We start from the raw sequence: 16,780 nt of genomic DNA on the forward strand, positions 1-16,780 counted from the left end.
CCAGTTTGTTCTTTTCCTGGGACACCGTCACAGAATTGGTGATTTCACTCTCTCTTCTTTGCATCCAGTTAGCTCTTTTCGTAGCAGGCACCTGAGTGCTGGGATGAAAGTACAGAGGCTGTGGGAAAGGGTGTGAGGTTGTTACAGAGGATGGGCCCTTTACTCCTATCCCTGGTGTTAGGACCACAGATCAGGAAGACTCACAGTTCACCTGACTTCTGGACCCTCTGGCAGTAGGTATTTCAAGGTGCAAAGCACCTACCATCTCTAAGCCCCACTGGACAGTTTTCTTGGAACATTGAGTGCATGCTATATTAGGCAACAATGCCCAGAAGAGCCACAGATGGCTCCTAAGCCACTGAGTATCAACGGAGTGAATTTCACAGGTTAACGTAAATATGTTGACTTTCAAAGGAGGAAAGATTTAATCTGTATGATAAAATATGCACAGGCTCTTTTTTTTGTTGAAATTGTTGGGACTTGGTGTTGTACAGTGGCTGCGATGTCATACTGCTGAAGAACATATTTAAAATACAGAGTACTGTGCTTGAACAGTGCTCAACAACCTCTAAACATTCATTTTGGTTTGGTTTGTTTACCTTTCTTTTTCCAAGTATTCTACCCAGTGTTCTATATTTCTTTACAGACAAATCTGAAGGAGACATCTACAAGTGACATCATTTCATTTCAGATGTTCAACCATATGTACAAACTGTATTCTCACAGGTTAGTTGTGGGAATTTCTCTCAAATTAGAAAACAACTGTACTTTTAACAATGATAGCCGAGTCTGCAAACATTCTGTATGAGTGTAATTATTATAATCAAAATGTTTTGAAAATAATGTAAAATACATTCCTGCCAAATGCCATGAATTAACCTCAATAGTGATTCTTACTTCTGAAGGTCAGAGCATCTTTAGAGCAGTACATGCTGGTCATACTCTGATATTCTATATTTAGCCCCTGACTGAGTACCATAATGTTGTGGGCCAATTTAATGCAGCTTGTATTTTTGCAAACATACAAGGGAACAGGCAAGAGCCTCTTGTGGCGCAGAGTGGTAAGGCAGCCGTCTGACAGCTTTGCCCATGAGGCTGGGAGTTCAATCCCAGCAGCCAGCTCAAGGTTGACTCAGCCTTCCATCCTTCCGAGGTCGGTAAAATGAGTACCCAGCTTGCTGGGGGGTAAACGGTAATGACTGGGGAAGGCACTGGCAAACCACCCCATATTGAGTCTGCCAAGAAAACGCTAGAGGGCGTCACCCCAAGGGTCAGACATGACTCGGTGCTTGCACAGGGGATACCTTTACCTTTACCTTTACCTTACAAGGGAACAATTTCATGATGAGGGAAAAATCACAGGGCATATTTCATTCCATGACCTATTCTGCACACAATAGATAGTGCACTTTAGAAGTAGATTTTCCTGTTCTGCACAGGAAAATCCAGCTGCCAAAGCACATTGAAAGTGCATTATCCTATGTGTGCAGAATGAGTCCAGGTTTGTCATTTGGCATCCCACCCAGCTACTTTTTCTTAAATCACAGTGTGAAAGCAAGTCAGTTATTTTGCAAGTCAGTTATCTATAGGCCAGCTTTCTGATATACTAAAAAGTAGATAATGTAAAGAATATTTCAACTCTAGTTGTCACTCTTTCAGCATAAAATTGTTTGTTTCTAAGAGTCAGGGGCACTAGTTTTCTTCTTGACTGAAATCATAAGACAAACTGTAGATTTTGGCTTTAGAGGTACCTGAAAGGCTCCAAAGATGTTCATGGGTTGCTTAATAACAACTTTCTGGCTATCAAGGGCAGAAGTATAGGCGTGGACACCCAGAGGAGGAAATGTAAAAAAACTGAGGGTTACAGACACACACCCCGAGACCTTCCTTTTTTTTAAATTAAAAATCTGGAAATTTGGGGGAATAATAAAAAACATCTATATCAGATTTTCTCTTTTAGAATGCTTGAAATGTTCTTAAATACACAGTGGACATGCTTTAGACATATGCAACTCTTATAACTGAAGTGTATTTCTGCATCTAGAAGGAGATGATATGATGATGATGATGATTAAATTATATGTCACCCTTCCTGGTCACTTAGGCATGTAACAACATAGTTTAAAGCAATCCGAACTTTAAAAACCAGGAAGTCATAAAATCTTCACAAGGCGAGCACACAGGTCTTTCATTGTTTCTCAGAGGCTGAATGCTTTCTGTTATCCTTGTGACTTGACTCTTTCCTTTTAATTGACCTTTTCACTTCTCCCACTATGATACATGTATCCATAGACTGGGTATCAAGCAGCTTATTGCCCTACTTTACTGGAGGGGGTGGAATCGGAAGAAGGTGGAGCAAAACCTCAGTGGAAAAACTCTGAAAGCTTCATTGAACTGAGCTCTCTCTACAGCAAAAATGAAGATAACATGCTAAAATAGCATAGGGTGCACCAGCTTGCAGTTTTCTCTCAATTAATTTGTAGTTTTGCTTGTAGAAAATTAAAGCACCTTTAACTGTTAAAGTCCATGTTAAATATTGCAATTTTATATGTTAAAGCAAATAATAAAAGGTCTATTTTATGTTGTTAAAGCAATAACAATTTAGGTTTGATAGAACAGTAAGTATTGCATATATTTCATTTTCCCTCTTGAATGTCTATTGTTTGGGAGGGGGGGACATTTTTTCTCTTGGGATCAAAATTTCCTTACATTTTAAATCTCTCCATAGCAGTGTCTTCCAGGTTCAATCATATTTATTGTGTTATTTTTTTATTTTCCTTTTTCTTGCTTCTCCAGTTACTTGGGCCTTGGGTTAATGTCGGCAAGGCTGGCAATTTTAGGAGGAGTTCAGGGACAAGCCTGTAAGTATTTTTAAATCTTAGGGATTTTACCTTTATCTTTTTGATAGACATTTTATTTTATATTCCTGAGCTTCTAACAGTCCTTAGTCTGTGGGATTGGGGTTAAATCAAATTTAACATATACTGAAATATTATTATTATTATTATTCGCTTTATTGCCCGCCACTCCCTTGTGGCTCGTGGCGGGTTACAACATTCTAAAACCCCATAAAATCCATTAAAATCTAGTTAAAACAACTACAACAAATATGAAATGTAATTGTTACTAACTACCTGAGGTAGAGATCCTGCCTGGTTATATTTTTTTGAAAGGATGCATTTAAAGTAACATTTTTCCCATGTGGAACAGAGTCTCCTGGATGCTAGTAAACAGTGTTACCACTGACAGTTTTGTTTCTGTAAATAAAAAGCACATGGTGTATAAAACGTCCTCAGAAAAAGCAACAGTGTAAATATATTAGGGTGGGGGGATGCCCCTTAAGGTCTTCCAGAAATCACTTATGCAGGAAAGCACTGCTTCATGTCTGAAGAGACACAGCCCCTCACTCATGATAACCTGTACAATTATTCAGAACTGGTGTGAGTTATTTTATTGTTATTTCTTTGGCATCAAGTCATGACCCTGGTGTTCCTTGGAAATCTCCCATCCAAATACTAGACAGGGCCAAAACTGTTTAACTTCTAAGATCTAACAAGATTGGGCTTGCCTAGGCTATCCCAATTATTAAATATTATTATTATTATGAGTTTTTAAATATGCCTAAATGGTTAAAAATTAATTCCAGCTCATGTGAAGATGTGTATTTAGGCTTTGAAAGTTGTGAGCTTTACTGAGTTTGGCCACCAAAATATATTTATGAGATACTTTGTGTCCCATGATATACTGGAATTTGGCATGGAATAGTAAATACATCTCAAATACAATTTGTGTAAGCTTTTTTTCCACAGTTGTAATGCTCTTGTTTGTAAAATGTATAGAGGATTGCATTATCTACTAGAACCATAAACTATAACTGCCAAGCAAATATCAATTAAAACTGCTCAGCAGCTATCCAGCTCAGCTCATAGTAAAGACAAAAGTAGAATTTAAGCAGCATCGTTGTCAAAATAACAAAACATAAACACTTCTTATTTGAGTAAAGAAGGGAATCTAGGGGAGGGACACCTCTGTTGCAGAAAGCAAGCACATAGATAAGTGAACTTGAAATACTTTTAACACCTTTAAATTTTTTCAGAATGAATTTTAGATACTACTAGTAGATCCCATGAGAGTGTTTCTATCCAAATAAAACTTTCTTTGATATGCTACAGAAATTGTTGATCCCCCTTGAAAAAATTAAGATAACACAAGCTAAGGTAGCAGTTTGCATCTCTTTTTAAGCTATCCAAGTATATTTGCATTTTTTCTTACAGAAAACAAAGATATTCATACATTCCTGTTATTAGGGCAAATAATATAATTTGTAAGCAACCATATTAGAAAGTATTCCTGTTATATCAGTAAAAGAAGTCTGGGCCTGATAAGAAAATAATTATTCCATAAATTTCAATTTTCCCTAAAATATCAATGTCAATTTTTATTTCTGGGAAATATTACATCTCTAGGCAATATTGGATAATTGTGTGCATATCCTTATAAACTGAACATACTTTATCTATCTATTGAAATATAATGCAATTGTGAGAAAATGCTAGGCCTATTAGGATAAGTTAGTAGCGGTGGGATGCAGGATTCCCATGTGATTGCTTTTGTCTCAGTGCCTTTATTCCTGTTACAGTAAAGGACGATGAAGAATTGACAAGTCCCTGTTCATCACCTGATTTTCAGGGTGAATGGGAGCATGCCAAGATACTGTACAAAATTAAAGGGCAGAAGGCAGGTATAGTAACCTGGTTGCCTCTTAATTTGGTATTATTCATTTTCCTTTGGTATTTCCATTAACTTGGTAAGTTCTGCAAATGCGAGCAGGGTAATATTTTAAAATGGTAATGAGAGGGGTTTCAACATTGAAACAGTTCCCACAAGTTCTCTTCCCTATAGTCAGGAAGACTGTATGCAACAATCTACATAAAAGGTGCGTGGGTGTGTGTGTGTGTAACATCGAGAACCAAATTTCTGTATCTTATGGCAGTGGTCCCCAACCTTTTTATCACCGGGGACCACTCAACGCCTTTTACTGAGGCCCGGTGGAGGGGGGGTAGTTTACTCCTCTACTCTCAACCACTGCCCTAGCACTCTCTGATTGCTATGGTAATGTTTAAACATCCCTTCAAAATAAGATACAGACACGTCACAACAATGAAGTGTGTTGTAAAGGGCTGGGGGGGATGAAGTAAAGGGCCAGGGGGGGGAGAAGGCGTCCTTCGGGGCCCACCTCCAATTAGTCGAAAGACCACATGTGGTCCGAGGCCTACAGGTTGGGGATCACTATTTTATGGTATAAGGAGATGCTTAAAAGTAGATGGGAAATGGTAGACATTGGGGATGAGACCTCAGTCTCCTGCTGTAGTTTTCACTTGTTTTTCTTGCAAAAACTGAATACTACGCTTGACTTTTATAATTTATAGAAGTCTCAGGCTAGCTTTTTCTTGTGGCAGAGCTTAGATTTTTTTTTTTTAATTGAACACATACAGGTCTACCCATAACAAATTCTGCATGCACTAGGTACTTATTACATAGCACTTTGATAGACCATAAAGTTTTTCTTAGGGTTGCCTGGCAACCAGCAGGAGACCAGGGAAGGACACAGGTGTGTGTGGGGAGTGCTGTTTGCAACAGCATGACATCACTTCCAGGAAAAACCCGAAAGTCATATCACACCTATTTATGAATCTCCAGAAGAGATATGACAATAAAATCAGAGACCAGTAGCACCTTTGAGACCAACAAAGATTTATTCAAGGTGTGAGCTTTCTAGTGAAAGCACTCTTCTTCACTTATGGTAATTATTTTAAGATTATTTTTCCCCAGTTGCTGCTGCAGTGGCAGCAGGAAATGGAAGCCAGGGGTTGGGGACCCCCTGCAACAGGTGGGGGTGTAGCAACCCTATTTTCCATTGATGCAGGTATATCACCAGATTTATAAGTGGGTTCATAGCTTTATCCAAAATACTTATGCCTATAGAATTGCCTCTTGTGGCGCAGAGTGGTAAGGCAGCCGCCTGAAAGCTTTGCCCATGAGGTTGGGAGTTCAATCCCAGCAGCCGGCTCAAGGTTGACTCAGCCTTCCATCCTTCCGAGGTCGGTAAAATGAGTACCCAGCTTGCTGGGGGGTAAACGGTAATGACTGGGGAAGGCACTGGCAAACCACCCCGTATTGAGTCTGCCATGAAAACGCTAGAGGGCGTCACCCCAAGGGTCAGACATGGCTCGGTGCTTGCACAGGGGATACCTTTACCTTTACTTATAGAATTGTAGAAATCCCACGTGAATGAATGATATCATGGAGGCTCAAAGCATTCTGGTTCATTGAGAGGCAAGCTAGATAAGTCTGTGAATGAATTTCAAAACCAGCTTTTTATTAGAAAATAGCCCAGATTGCTTGGAGTGAGGAGAGTGCTATTGTCTGCTACATTTCGTAAGGCTTGTAAGGCAATCCTATTCCAGAGTGCATTTGGTGAATAGTAAATTTGTTTCAGTAGATTTGGCTGTGCTTGTTTACTCCTATGTTTTTTATTTATTTACTTAATTTGTATGCCATCTTTATCCCCAATGGGGGACTCAAGGTGGATTACATAATCCTCCTCTCCTCCATTTTATCCTCAGGCTAAGAATGTATGACTGGTCTAAAGTCACCCAGCAAGCAAAATGGGGATTTGAGTTTGGGTCTCCCAGATCCCAATCCTGTACTGCAACCGCTACAGCATGCTGGCTCTTGACCACTTTTCAGTTTTAATCTCTTTTAGTTTTCATTCATAGTCAACTGTGTCCTTGAAATGTGATTGCAGCATTGCTGACTACCTTCAGTCTGAAGAGATCCAGTGGGACAGAAATACTTTTAATAGTTGAATGTAGAGCAAATGGCATTTCATGGGGATGTTTGAGGTTGGAAGCCAACACCACTCTTTCACTATGAAGCCTGCTTCAGTTCAGGGCCCTTCACAGTAACAATAACTCTTTAGCAGAAATGAATCCACAGATCTCTCAGCAGCTCTCCTGGCTTGTCCCTGAAGGTCTGATTATGGCCCTGGGATAGCATTAGTAGTTACAATGCTAAAAAGACAGATGTTAAACTCAATTTATTTCAAATATGGTATGATTTTTTAATGAACAGTTGTGTGTCCCCATGAGTTATTTATGAAGACCCTTTTTCTTAATTATAACCCTTTATAGCCTGAACCTCTTCCTTGGAACTCAGTGCAGGGTACATACGATTTCCATATCATCTTGCATGCAGACACTACTCAACCTGCCAAGCTTTAGGAAAGTTTCTGCGGCCTGAACTTTCAGACTATATCACATTATTCAGTGTCTTTCAATAAAAACCATTGCAAAGATATACTGATAACTGTAAATACTACATTGTGTGATACTTGGTGTTAATCCACCAAGGTTTATTGCTGAGGAGGGAGTGGTGCATGGATTTGGAGTTGTCTGTTTTGTCACTTCTGTGTTTGGTTTGTGGATCTTATTTTATTGATCTTCATGTATAATCTGCTGTAATCACTTCATTATTCCTAAACCCCAAAAGCAATTTCAAATCATTTGAATAATTTTCTTCGTGCTTGGATTGCTTTAAGCTTACAGCTAGATTTATAAAGCTTATACAAATGGCCTACTTCTTGAAATTACTGAGCTCCGAGCATTTTCACTAGCTTTTGACGGAAGATTCCTAAAGGACAGGTTATTCAGGTTATTCAGGATTTCATTTCAATCTGTTGAATATTATTGTTCGCATTTCCATTTTGAATTGTAGTATGAATATATTTGCACATAGCAAATGCATCTTCCGTACATTAATTCAATTACTAACACTGAATTCTTACTGGTGACACTTTTAATTTCTTTTAGAAAAATCTCTCTATGAATCCTGTTTTGATGAAGTAGCAAAAATACTCAGCCAGAAGGTTCACAAGACGCCTGAAGTGAAGGACATAGAATTTTATGCCTTTTCCTACTATTATGACTTGGCCACAGATCTTGGTTTAATAGGTAAACTTGCTTTTCATTTCATTGGTAAATAAGGGTGATTGAAAGAAAGCTGCACCCCATCTTTCTGCTGGTCCCTGTGGCAAAAAGAGGCTGACAAAAAACTAATGTAAGCAGGACAAGCATCAGAACTTGCTCCTTGTGGTGAGTCTGGGGCAGATTCAAAAGACAAATGTCATAGAATTTACTAGACTTTAGGAAGTGATTTAAAGTTAACAGCCAAGATGGCTAACTGAAGCTAGCATTTTTACTTGATATTTTTATCTCCATTTCCAGATGTCTCTGGAGCCGGCATTTGAGTTGTTCCTGATCTTTTACTGGAAGCATACTGTAATCAGGATGACAATAGCTAACTTACTTAAGAATGTTTCTTGTATGGCACATCTTGCCCTCCAGTACAGGGTGTTGGACTTGCAGATATTCTCTCTTTACCAGTCAGTTCTATAGACTTATTTCCTAAGCTTCCTGGATCTTTTGCTTTCTTCCTTCAAAACAGCTATTTTCATTCATTCATTCATTATATTTATATACTGCCCTCTCCGGAGGCTCAGGGCGGTTTACATAAAACATATAAACAATACATGAAACAATCCAACATTTTGGTGCATGCCTGGGGACTGTTGTCTAAGGACTTTATCTTATGCTTTTATTTTGTGCCCCTAGCAGTTCATCACCATCCTTGTCTTCTCACCCTGCAGTGAAAGAGTACTTGTAGTCCACAAGACACAACATCTCTCTCCAAACTTATTGCTACACTGCACTGTGGGTGGGATATTTGTAGCATATATTTGACTGTTTATGCACTGGAGGTTTCATGCTGTGCTGCAGGCTGGAGTTTTAGTCGTGGCAGGTTGCCCCACCTCTTCCTGTATCCACACGGGGGAGCACTTGTTGCTCCTTGTGGTGAGTCTGGGGCAGAGCCTTTGTGTCCCCTAGTGATACATGGAAGGTATGTTACGGTGTCTAGGCATGAGTGAGGAAATCTGCCACATGGGCAAATTTTAATTTTTTTTCTGCAGGACTGCTACTGCTATAACTTCAGTAAGATTTACCATAGCATAAAATGGTCATGAAACACTCCAAGATATGTTACAAGTAATTATATTAACTGTGTCTGCCTTTGAAAAGGGGCTGGTTCTGACTGAATTGAACATTCTTTTCTTGCCCTTCTCTAGGAAATGCAGTGATGTATGTGGTTCTCCCTTTTCCTCATTTTACCTTCACAACAATCCTGTGAGGCATCTTAGGCTAAAGTGGGAATGACTAGTCTAAGATTATAAAGCAATTTTTCAGTTAAAGTGGGGATTTGAACCCAGGCCTTCCAGATACAGTAGTCAAGCATTTAAATCACTACACCCCACTTACTTTCATTGCAGCAGTAGACCTGTGTAGGCTGTGTGTCTTCAGACTGCTGGCAGAGGCTCACATGAAAGAATATCCTTCAATAAAAAAAGAAATATTCCTTCTGAGTAGGAGGACAAATGTTAGGAAGAAGGGTTCTAGCCTCATGTTGTTCCTGCTAAACTAATTTTCTCTAAGCAGGAAATCTTTTGTACAGAAAAACACTTAACCAGGTGATTCCCTCACTTGTGCTGTGTAGTGGCCCATCCCAGCCCCAGAGTTAAATATTTTAACGAGAAGTAGGCTAAGGAATTCCGATAACCCTGTAAGTACTACTTGAAACAACATGAGTACAACTGTGAATTGTTATGCTGTCACCCTTCTCCACCTCCTAATCAGAATAGGCCTTTTCTTTCTAGATAAAGAAGAAGGTGGGACCCTGACTATCAATGACTTTGAAAATGCTGCAAAAAATGGTAGGTCCCTGTTCATTCCTACTTTCTTTCTTCAGAAGGGCTAGGAAGTTTGATGGGAAAGTTGTAGTCCAGTGAAGAGTCTTCTGCCTGCCAAGGAGGAAGTAAAATGTCTCAAGACTCTAGTGTTATTCAGTACATAATCTACTGTTTGTTTATTTTTTTCCTTTTTTTGTTCTTCTGAAGCATGTAACAATATGGAGGCACATCAGGGAGAGCATCCGTTCCTCTGCATGGATCTCACTTATGTCAGTTTGCTGTTGCAAGAACTGGGCTTTCCAAAGAGCTACATTCTTAAGGTAGTTGCTCCTTATTGAGACTTATTGATACTTGGTAGTTGCTCCTAGAATGATAGAGTGGGAAGGGAACTCCAAGGTCATCTAATCCAACCCTCTGCACAATGCATGAACTCACAGTTACTTGCCCACCCACAGTGACCCCAATTTAATGCCCAAGTGATCCCCCCCACACACACACACACACAAAATCTCCAGAATCCAGCCTGGCCTGGAGGAAATTCACCTACCACCCCAGCAATTACCTGGGTATGCAGGGAAGGGCCACGAGAGAGAAACAGTGACACATCACTTCCTGCATACCCACTTACAATCTGCCTAAGTTCATAAAATCAGCATTTCTGTCAGATGGCTATCTAGCCTCTGTTTAAAAACTTCCAAAGAAGGAGAACCCACCACCTCCCGAGGAAGTCTGTTCCACTGAGGAAACGCCCTAACTGTCAGGAACTTCTTCTAGATGTTTAGCCAAAAAGTCGTTTGAATTAATTTCAATCCATTGGTTCTGGGCTGACCCTCTGAGGCAACAGAAAACAACTTTGCTGCATGCTCTATATGGCAGCCCTTAAGGTATTTGAGGATGGTTATCATATCACCTCTTAGTTGTCTTCTCTCCAGGCTAAACATACCAAGCTCCCGCAACCTTTCCTCATACAACTAAACCCTTCACCATCTTCATAGCCCTTTTTTGGACATGCTGTAGTTTCTCTACATCTTTCTTCAGTTGTGTTGTCCAAAACTGAACACAGTACTCCAAGTGAGGTCTTACCAGAGTGGAGTAAAGTGGTTAACATCATTTGCATGATCTGGACACTATACTTCTTTTAATACAGCCCAAAATCCCATTTGCCTTTTTAGCCACTGAGTCACACTGCAGACTCATGTTCAGTGTCTGGTCTACTAAGACCCCCGATCCTTTTCACACATATTATTGCCAAGACAAGTCTAACCCATCCTATAGTGATGCATTTGATTTTTACTACCTAAATGAAGAACTTTACATTTTTCACTATTGAAAATCAAATAATAACTGACTTACGTGTGTAAATGGGCCATGTGTCCAATACAACAGGTAATTCTCCTGTATCATTTCATACTGAATGCTTTTATAACGGAGTCATTCCCACACAGTTGTGAAATACACAGCAATCAAGTGATAGACACATATGTGTGAAACATCCACGAGGAACATCTGCATTTCCAACGATCTTGTCTACTTTACATTGCAGCTTACCCGAAAAATCAACAATGTTGAAACCGGCTGGGCTCTGGGGGCTACTCTTCGCTACATGGATTCACTTCACAAACTTCAATATTGATTGTTCTGTGGTGAAAAGCTAAATCTGGAAGGAAAAAGTAGAGAGGTAAATTAGAGATACAAATATAGATGAAATGCAAAATCTGCCAAAATCTGACTTTTATATTTAGAGAAATGTTATGTTAAAGTGTATTTTAGGTATTTCTAAGAAATTTGCCCATGTAAAAAAAAAAGACTGCTATTCATAAGATATTATAAACTAAGGCCCTGTGAAAACTCACAGGTGGAAAAAAATCTCCTGTCATTTACTACTTCTTTTCTACCAGCTCTGTTTGCCTGCCCTCTCTCCCATCTGTCTGTCATTCATCCCTTATATTTCTTCTCTCCGCCACCACTCAAATTCCCATTTATTTATTTATTTTGTTTGTTTGTTTATTTATGTATTTATTTTTCACATTTATATACTGCCCTCCCCGAAGGCTCAGGGCAGTTTACATGGAACTGAGAACTATACAAAGAACCATACATATAAATAATTATAACATTAATATTACTAACTGATGATAACAAGGTAATAGAACAACATTAAACAGTAATAATACAAACAGGAGAGCCTCTTGTGGCGCAGAGTGGTAAGGCAGCAGACATGCAGTCTGAAAGCTCTGCCCATGAGGCTGGGAGTTCAATCCCAGCAGCCGGCTCAAGGTTGACTCAGCCTTCCATCCTTCCGAGGTCGGTAAAATGAGTACCCAGCTTTCTGGGGGGTAAACGGTAATGACTGGGGAAGGCACTGGCAAACCACCCCGTATTGAGTCTGCCACGAAAACGCTAGAGGGCGTCACCCCAAGGGTCAGACATGACCCGGTGCTTGCACAGGGGATACCTTTACCTTTACCTTTAATACAAACAGGTCCAGGAGCAGAATGCCTTGATGGATTTCTGGGGAGGGGGAGGAGGCAGGGGCCCTGCAGATGTCGCTGGTTATGCCTGGCCTCAACCAAATGCCTGGCGGAAGAGCTCCTTTTTGTAGGCCCTGTGGAACTGTTTTAGCTCTGTCAGGGCCCTGATCGCCTCTGGGAGCTTGTTCCACCAGGTGGGGGCCAGGACAGAGAGGGCTCTGACCCTGGTTGAGGCCAGGCGGGCTTCTTTAGGGCCAGGGATCATTAGCCGGTTGGTGGTGGCGGAGCATATGGCTCTTTGGGGGGCATAGGCAGGGAGGCGGTCCCTCAGGTACATTGGGCCCTGACTCTGCTTTCTCAACCCCCATAAGCTTTTCTTGTTCCACCTGCATCTCCATCTTACATTGGATACCATTTTGGGTTCCAATAAATATGTGCAGACGTTACTGTTCATGGAGGGGGGGGGGAGTTAATCACTTAAGTGATTATGTTTACAGAAGCATTTACCCGGGTGGCCCTGTTGTGTGGATTTTTAGATCTGCATGGTGGGCCACCCTTGGGAGTGAAAATTAATAATGCTGATTATCTTTTATGTTCTTACTTCTGTTATCGTGACAATTGCAGTCTCAAGTCACGTTAATGACATAAGCATATTTTGGCCATACGGTGTTCCAGTGTGCCAGTAGTAGGGGGTAACAGTGTCTAGAAAAGTACCAGATTTCTTCCACCAAACTTCACAGAAGAAAAGCTGCTTATCTGTAAGATAAGTTTCAGTCACTGTGTGAGGTAGAGGCACTTTGTATGTGTTTTCTTGATAGGATTTCACATCTAAAGGTCTTTACATAGAACAACTTGGTTCACATGCAAGTTTCTACCAGAAATAGTTGACAATGTTTCCCAGATCTGCAATATAGGATCACATGATAAGCTTTGACACCTCTTTGTGGATGTGTGAATGTTTTCACTTGGTCATTCCTGCGTAATGACAGATCTCATATCTGAGAGTAGGACAGGGCTGATCCAGGCTGTTTTTCTGGAACACACTTGAGCTTCCCACCATGCTGCATTCTCTGACCTTTCCTCCCTTTGTTTTCCCACCCACAATTTTTTCTTTGCCACTAAGACTTATGACTGTCCATAGAGTTTTCATGGCAAAGATACTGGAGTGGTTTGCCATTTCCTTCTCCAGTGGATCACCTTCTGTCAGAGCTCTCAGCTATGACCTGTCCGTCTTGGGTGGCCCTGCACGGTATAGCTCATAGCTTCACTGAACTACGCAAGCCCCCTTGCCACAACAAGGCAGCGATGGGGTCGCGATGGGTCGGACACGACTTCACACATAACAAGAACAAGAAGACTTATGACGACCTGGTAGGGTTTTCAAGGCAAGAGATGTACAGAGGTGGCTTGTTTTTCCTACTTCTTTACACACCTTGTAAACGCTAACATACATTTTAATATACTGCTGCAAAAACTAGATCAGGCAGTTCAAATTCACTATTGTTTTTGCCACCATATTGATTTGTACTGATTGCTTCCAACTTATTTATTGGCCCTCAGGTAATTGTTTTCCAGTGTAAGAGTACTTTGAAACTCCTAAAAATTGCTTGAGGGGGGCATTAAAATTTAAATTAAAGTATTCATCTTAATAACATGCATATTTAAAACACATATTTTTGTTGTCCCTTTATTTATTTATTTATTTATTTTTGCATTGACACACTAGCTTTACCAGTGCATATTCAGACCCCACTACCCACAAAACATCTGGCTATGGAGAAATTTTTATAACATCTAACCAGACAGGGGGAAAGTAGGCAGTTTCTAGAATAATCAAACCAAAGAGGGCCCAGAGTTGGGCCCAGTTAGTATTTGAATGGGAGACCACCAGGGAAGTCCAAGGTCATGACACAGACAGGCAAGGGCGAACTGTTCCCTCTGAACCAAAATCCCTGTGAGCTCACTATAAGTTAGCACTTTCCACACAATATAATAATAATATAATAATTAGTAAATAATAAAACCAAAGGAATTAAACTGGAAGGCCAAAGGTGAAATGAGAATAAATAGAATATACTAGACCTCCTAGATGATTAACCACGGCTGTCCCTGATAAAAGTAGTAACTATTCTCGCTTTCCTTAGGTTCAATTAGGGTGAAGCTAACTGAATCCCAGAATATTCCCTTGCCTGTCTCATTAAGCTGTAGCTGAGCCCCCGCTAACCTTTCAGGTTTGCCTTGACTGCGGACCTGCTGCAGTATCCTCTATTCCTAGATTGTCCTCAGACCTGCGTCTCTGACTTCTGACTCTATTCCCTTCTCCAAGATTCTTTCACCTTAGAACACCTAGCTCTTGACACAACTATGCCTTCATGTCTGAGGAAATACTAGAAAAATGCCTCTTGCAGTTGCTTGGTTAAAAGATGAGACACCAGCCACTGTGAGCCAGGTGCCATTGAGAGCTTATGTCCTGATATTTGGTTAATGCTGCTGAAAAAAGCCATGAAACAGGCTTTGTTATACCAGAATCCTGTTCAACATGCATTATAGAGAATTTCTCCTTTGGCTTCCAAGGGCTGGACAATAAACAGGGCTTAGAATTTTGATTTACATATTATTGTATACACCTTGTACACACAAACCATTTTTTTTGCTGTTATCTTATTTGTGTGCTCCTGTTGTTTGAGAACTTAACCACCAGAGCACAGCTCTTGTTGTTGTAGCGGGATCTCTGTACAATTTGGTTCTGTTATACTTTCCCCTTCCACTGACCTTCTTGTGTGCTTCTGTATCTTTTCTCTTTTCAGGTGTTGCCGGTTTCTTAAACCTCTGCTCCCAGACACTATAAGACTTGTGGGGCCTCTCCTTTCATCAAGAAACTAATGTGCCTTGATTCTGGTGACCTGGATCATGCTACCTTTTTAAAAAGTGTTGCTCAAAATTGGTAACTCTTCTCTAAAAGAGTAGGAATGGCAGCTGAAACCAAAATCCTGAGCACCATATCTAACGTCAGGCTAAGGAGGACATCCTGTGATAAATGATGAGAATTCATGTCTCCCAACTTGCCTTCCACCAGTAAAGCATTTGGGTTTCAGATGTTGTTCTCTGCTGAATCCTGAACAAGTGTCAGACACTCTAAGACCGATTTTAATACTGCATATTTTTGGTTACTAAGGGATTTCATGATGCTGTTAACTGTATAAACTGGCATGTTTGGTATTGGGGGATTTGTGTGTTCAGATTTTGCTTGTTCAGATTTTTACGATAAATATTGAGATTGCCTTTGAAAGTCATTCTTTCTGTTCTTTATATGCTTTACAATTGGGGCTGCAATCATAAACATGCTAACAATTCCAGTTGAGCTCAGTAGGCTTTATTTTGGCTTATACATGCTAGGATTGCACTATGGGACACTAAATGCCTATAAATGTATCCCCTCTGGTACAAACAAAATTAACCAGACACCGTAATGTGTCAGTGGCTTCTACAACAGTGTCAGGATCCTGTGATTATATTTGAAATCCCAGGGGTTTGGAAAACCATGAAAAACACAGAGTTTAAGGGGGTTGTTTTTTACTCCACTTTTCTCTACTCTAAAGAGTCTCAAAACGGCATACAATTGCCTTCTTCTCCAGGTAGGTGGGGCCAAGTGATTTCTGAGAAAATCCAAAGTCACCCAACAGGTTTCATGAGGAGTGGAGAATCAAACTCAGTTCTCCAGATTAGAGTCTGCTTTCCTTAACCTCTACACTATGCTGGCCCAGGAAACAGGGCAAGATATGCTTTGAAATCATGACACTGCCTTGTACTTAGTCCATCCATTGGTCTGTCAAGGTCAGTATTGTCTACTCTGACTGGTAGTGGCTGTCCAGTATTTTGGATTGAGGTCTTTCATATTGCCTCCTTTTTGATCCTTTTAAGTGAAGATGCGAGACATTGAACCTGGGACCTTCTGCATGCGAAGCAGAAGTCCTACCGATGAGTCACAGCCTGACCTGATTAATGCTTTGCACCATGGCTCTATTCATGCACTGTACTGAGAACCTGTATGAAAAAAGGAAAAGACGGCAGGTTGTCTAACAGTCTAATGGTCTGATCTCATTCTGCTCATGCATATTTAATGAAGCCTTTTACCTTGCAGTATGAAGTATCTACTGTCTACTGGAGCTCTCTGTCATTTTGGTACACAATAGATCTTGCTTGTTATAAACACAAACTCTCTTGAGTGTTGAGATGAATCAAATGGCAAAAACTTTGTACAGTATTTTATTGTCATTGGCTTGTCCATTGAAGGAGCGTGTGTAAATGTACACTGGACATTCAAAACACAACTTGCCAGTAAAAAAATCTATTCTTATTTGTGGTGCTTGGACTGCAGCATGGAGATGAACTATGAGTTCTACAGCATGTTATTACACAAGTGACATTTTGTTTATTTCATTACCACAGGATAGCTTACATACAGCTATCCTCACCAATGTCCTGTAAAGTAATGTTGCCTTAGGGG

The 16,780-nt window shown here is 40.3% G+C and overlaps 1 protein-coding gene across 6 annotated transcripts in view; it reads left to right on the forward strand.

The window, feature by feature from the left end:
• ENTPD6 (ectonucleoside triphosphate diphosphohydrolase 6) overlaps positions 1-16,630 on the forward strand; it is a 36,530-nt gene extending 19,900 nt beyond the window's left edge. For all 6 annotated transcript variants that reach the window (XM_077335280.1, XM_077335271.1, XM_077335288.1 and 3 more), the window contains 8 exons: positions 647-726; positions 2,797-2,861; positions 4,640-4,741; positions 7,872-8,012; positions 9,770-9,826; positions 10,010-10,122; positions 11,346-11,480; positions 15,081-16,630. In XM_077335280.1, coding sequence (XP_077191395.1) covers positions 647-726; positions 2,797-2,861; positions 4,640-4,741; positions 7,872-8,012; positions 9,770-9,826; positions 10,010-10,122; positions 11,346-11,435 — 648 coding nt within the window. In that variant the 3' untranslated portion in view covers positions 11,436-11,480; positions 15,081-16,630. The remainder of the gene's footprint in view (positions 1-646; positions 727-2,796; positions 2,862-4,639; positions 4,742-7,871; positions 8,013-9,769; positions 9,827-10,009; positions 10,123-11,345; positions 11,481-15,080) is intronic.
• The last annotated feature ends 150 nt before the right edge of the window (positions 16,631-16,780 follow it).

Source organism: Paroedura picta, chromosome 1 (genome assembly GCF_049243985.1).
Source record: "Paroedura picta isolate Pp20150507F chromosome 1, Ppicta_v3.0, whole genome shotgun sequence".
Taxonomy (NCBI): domain Eukaryota; kingdom Metazoa; phylum Chordata; class Lepidosauria; order Squamata; family Gekkonidae; genus Paroedura; species Paroedura picta.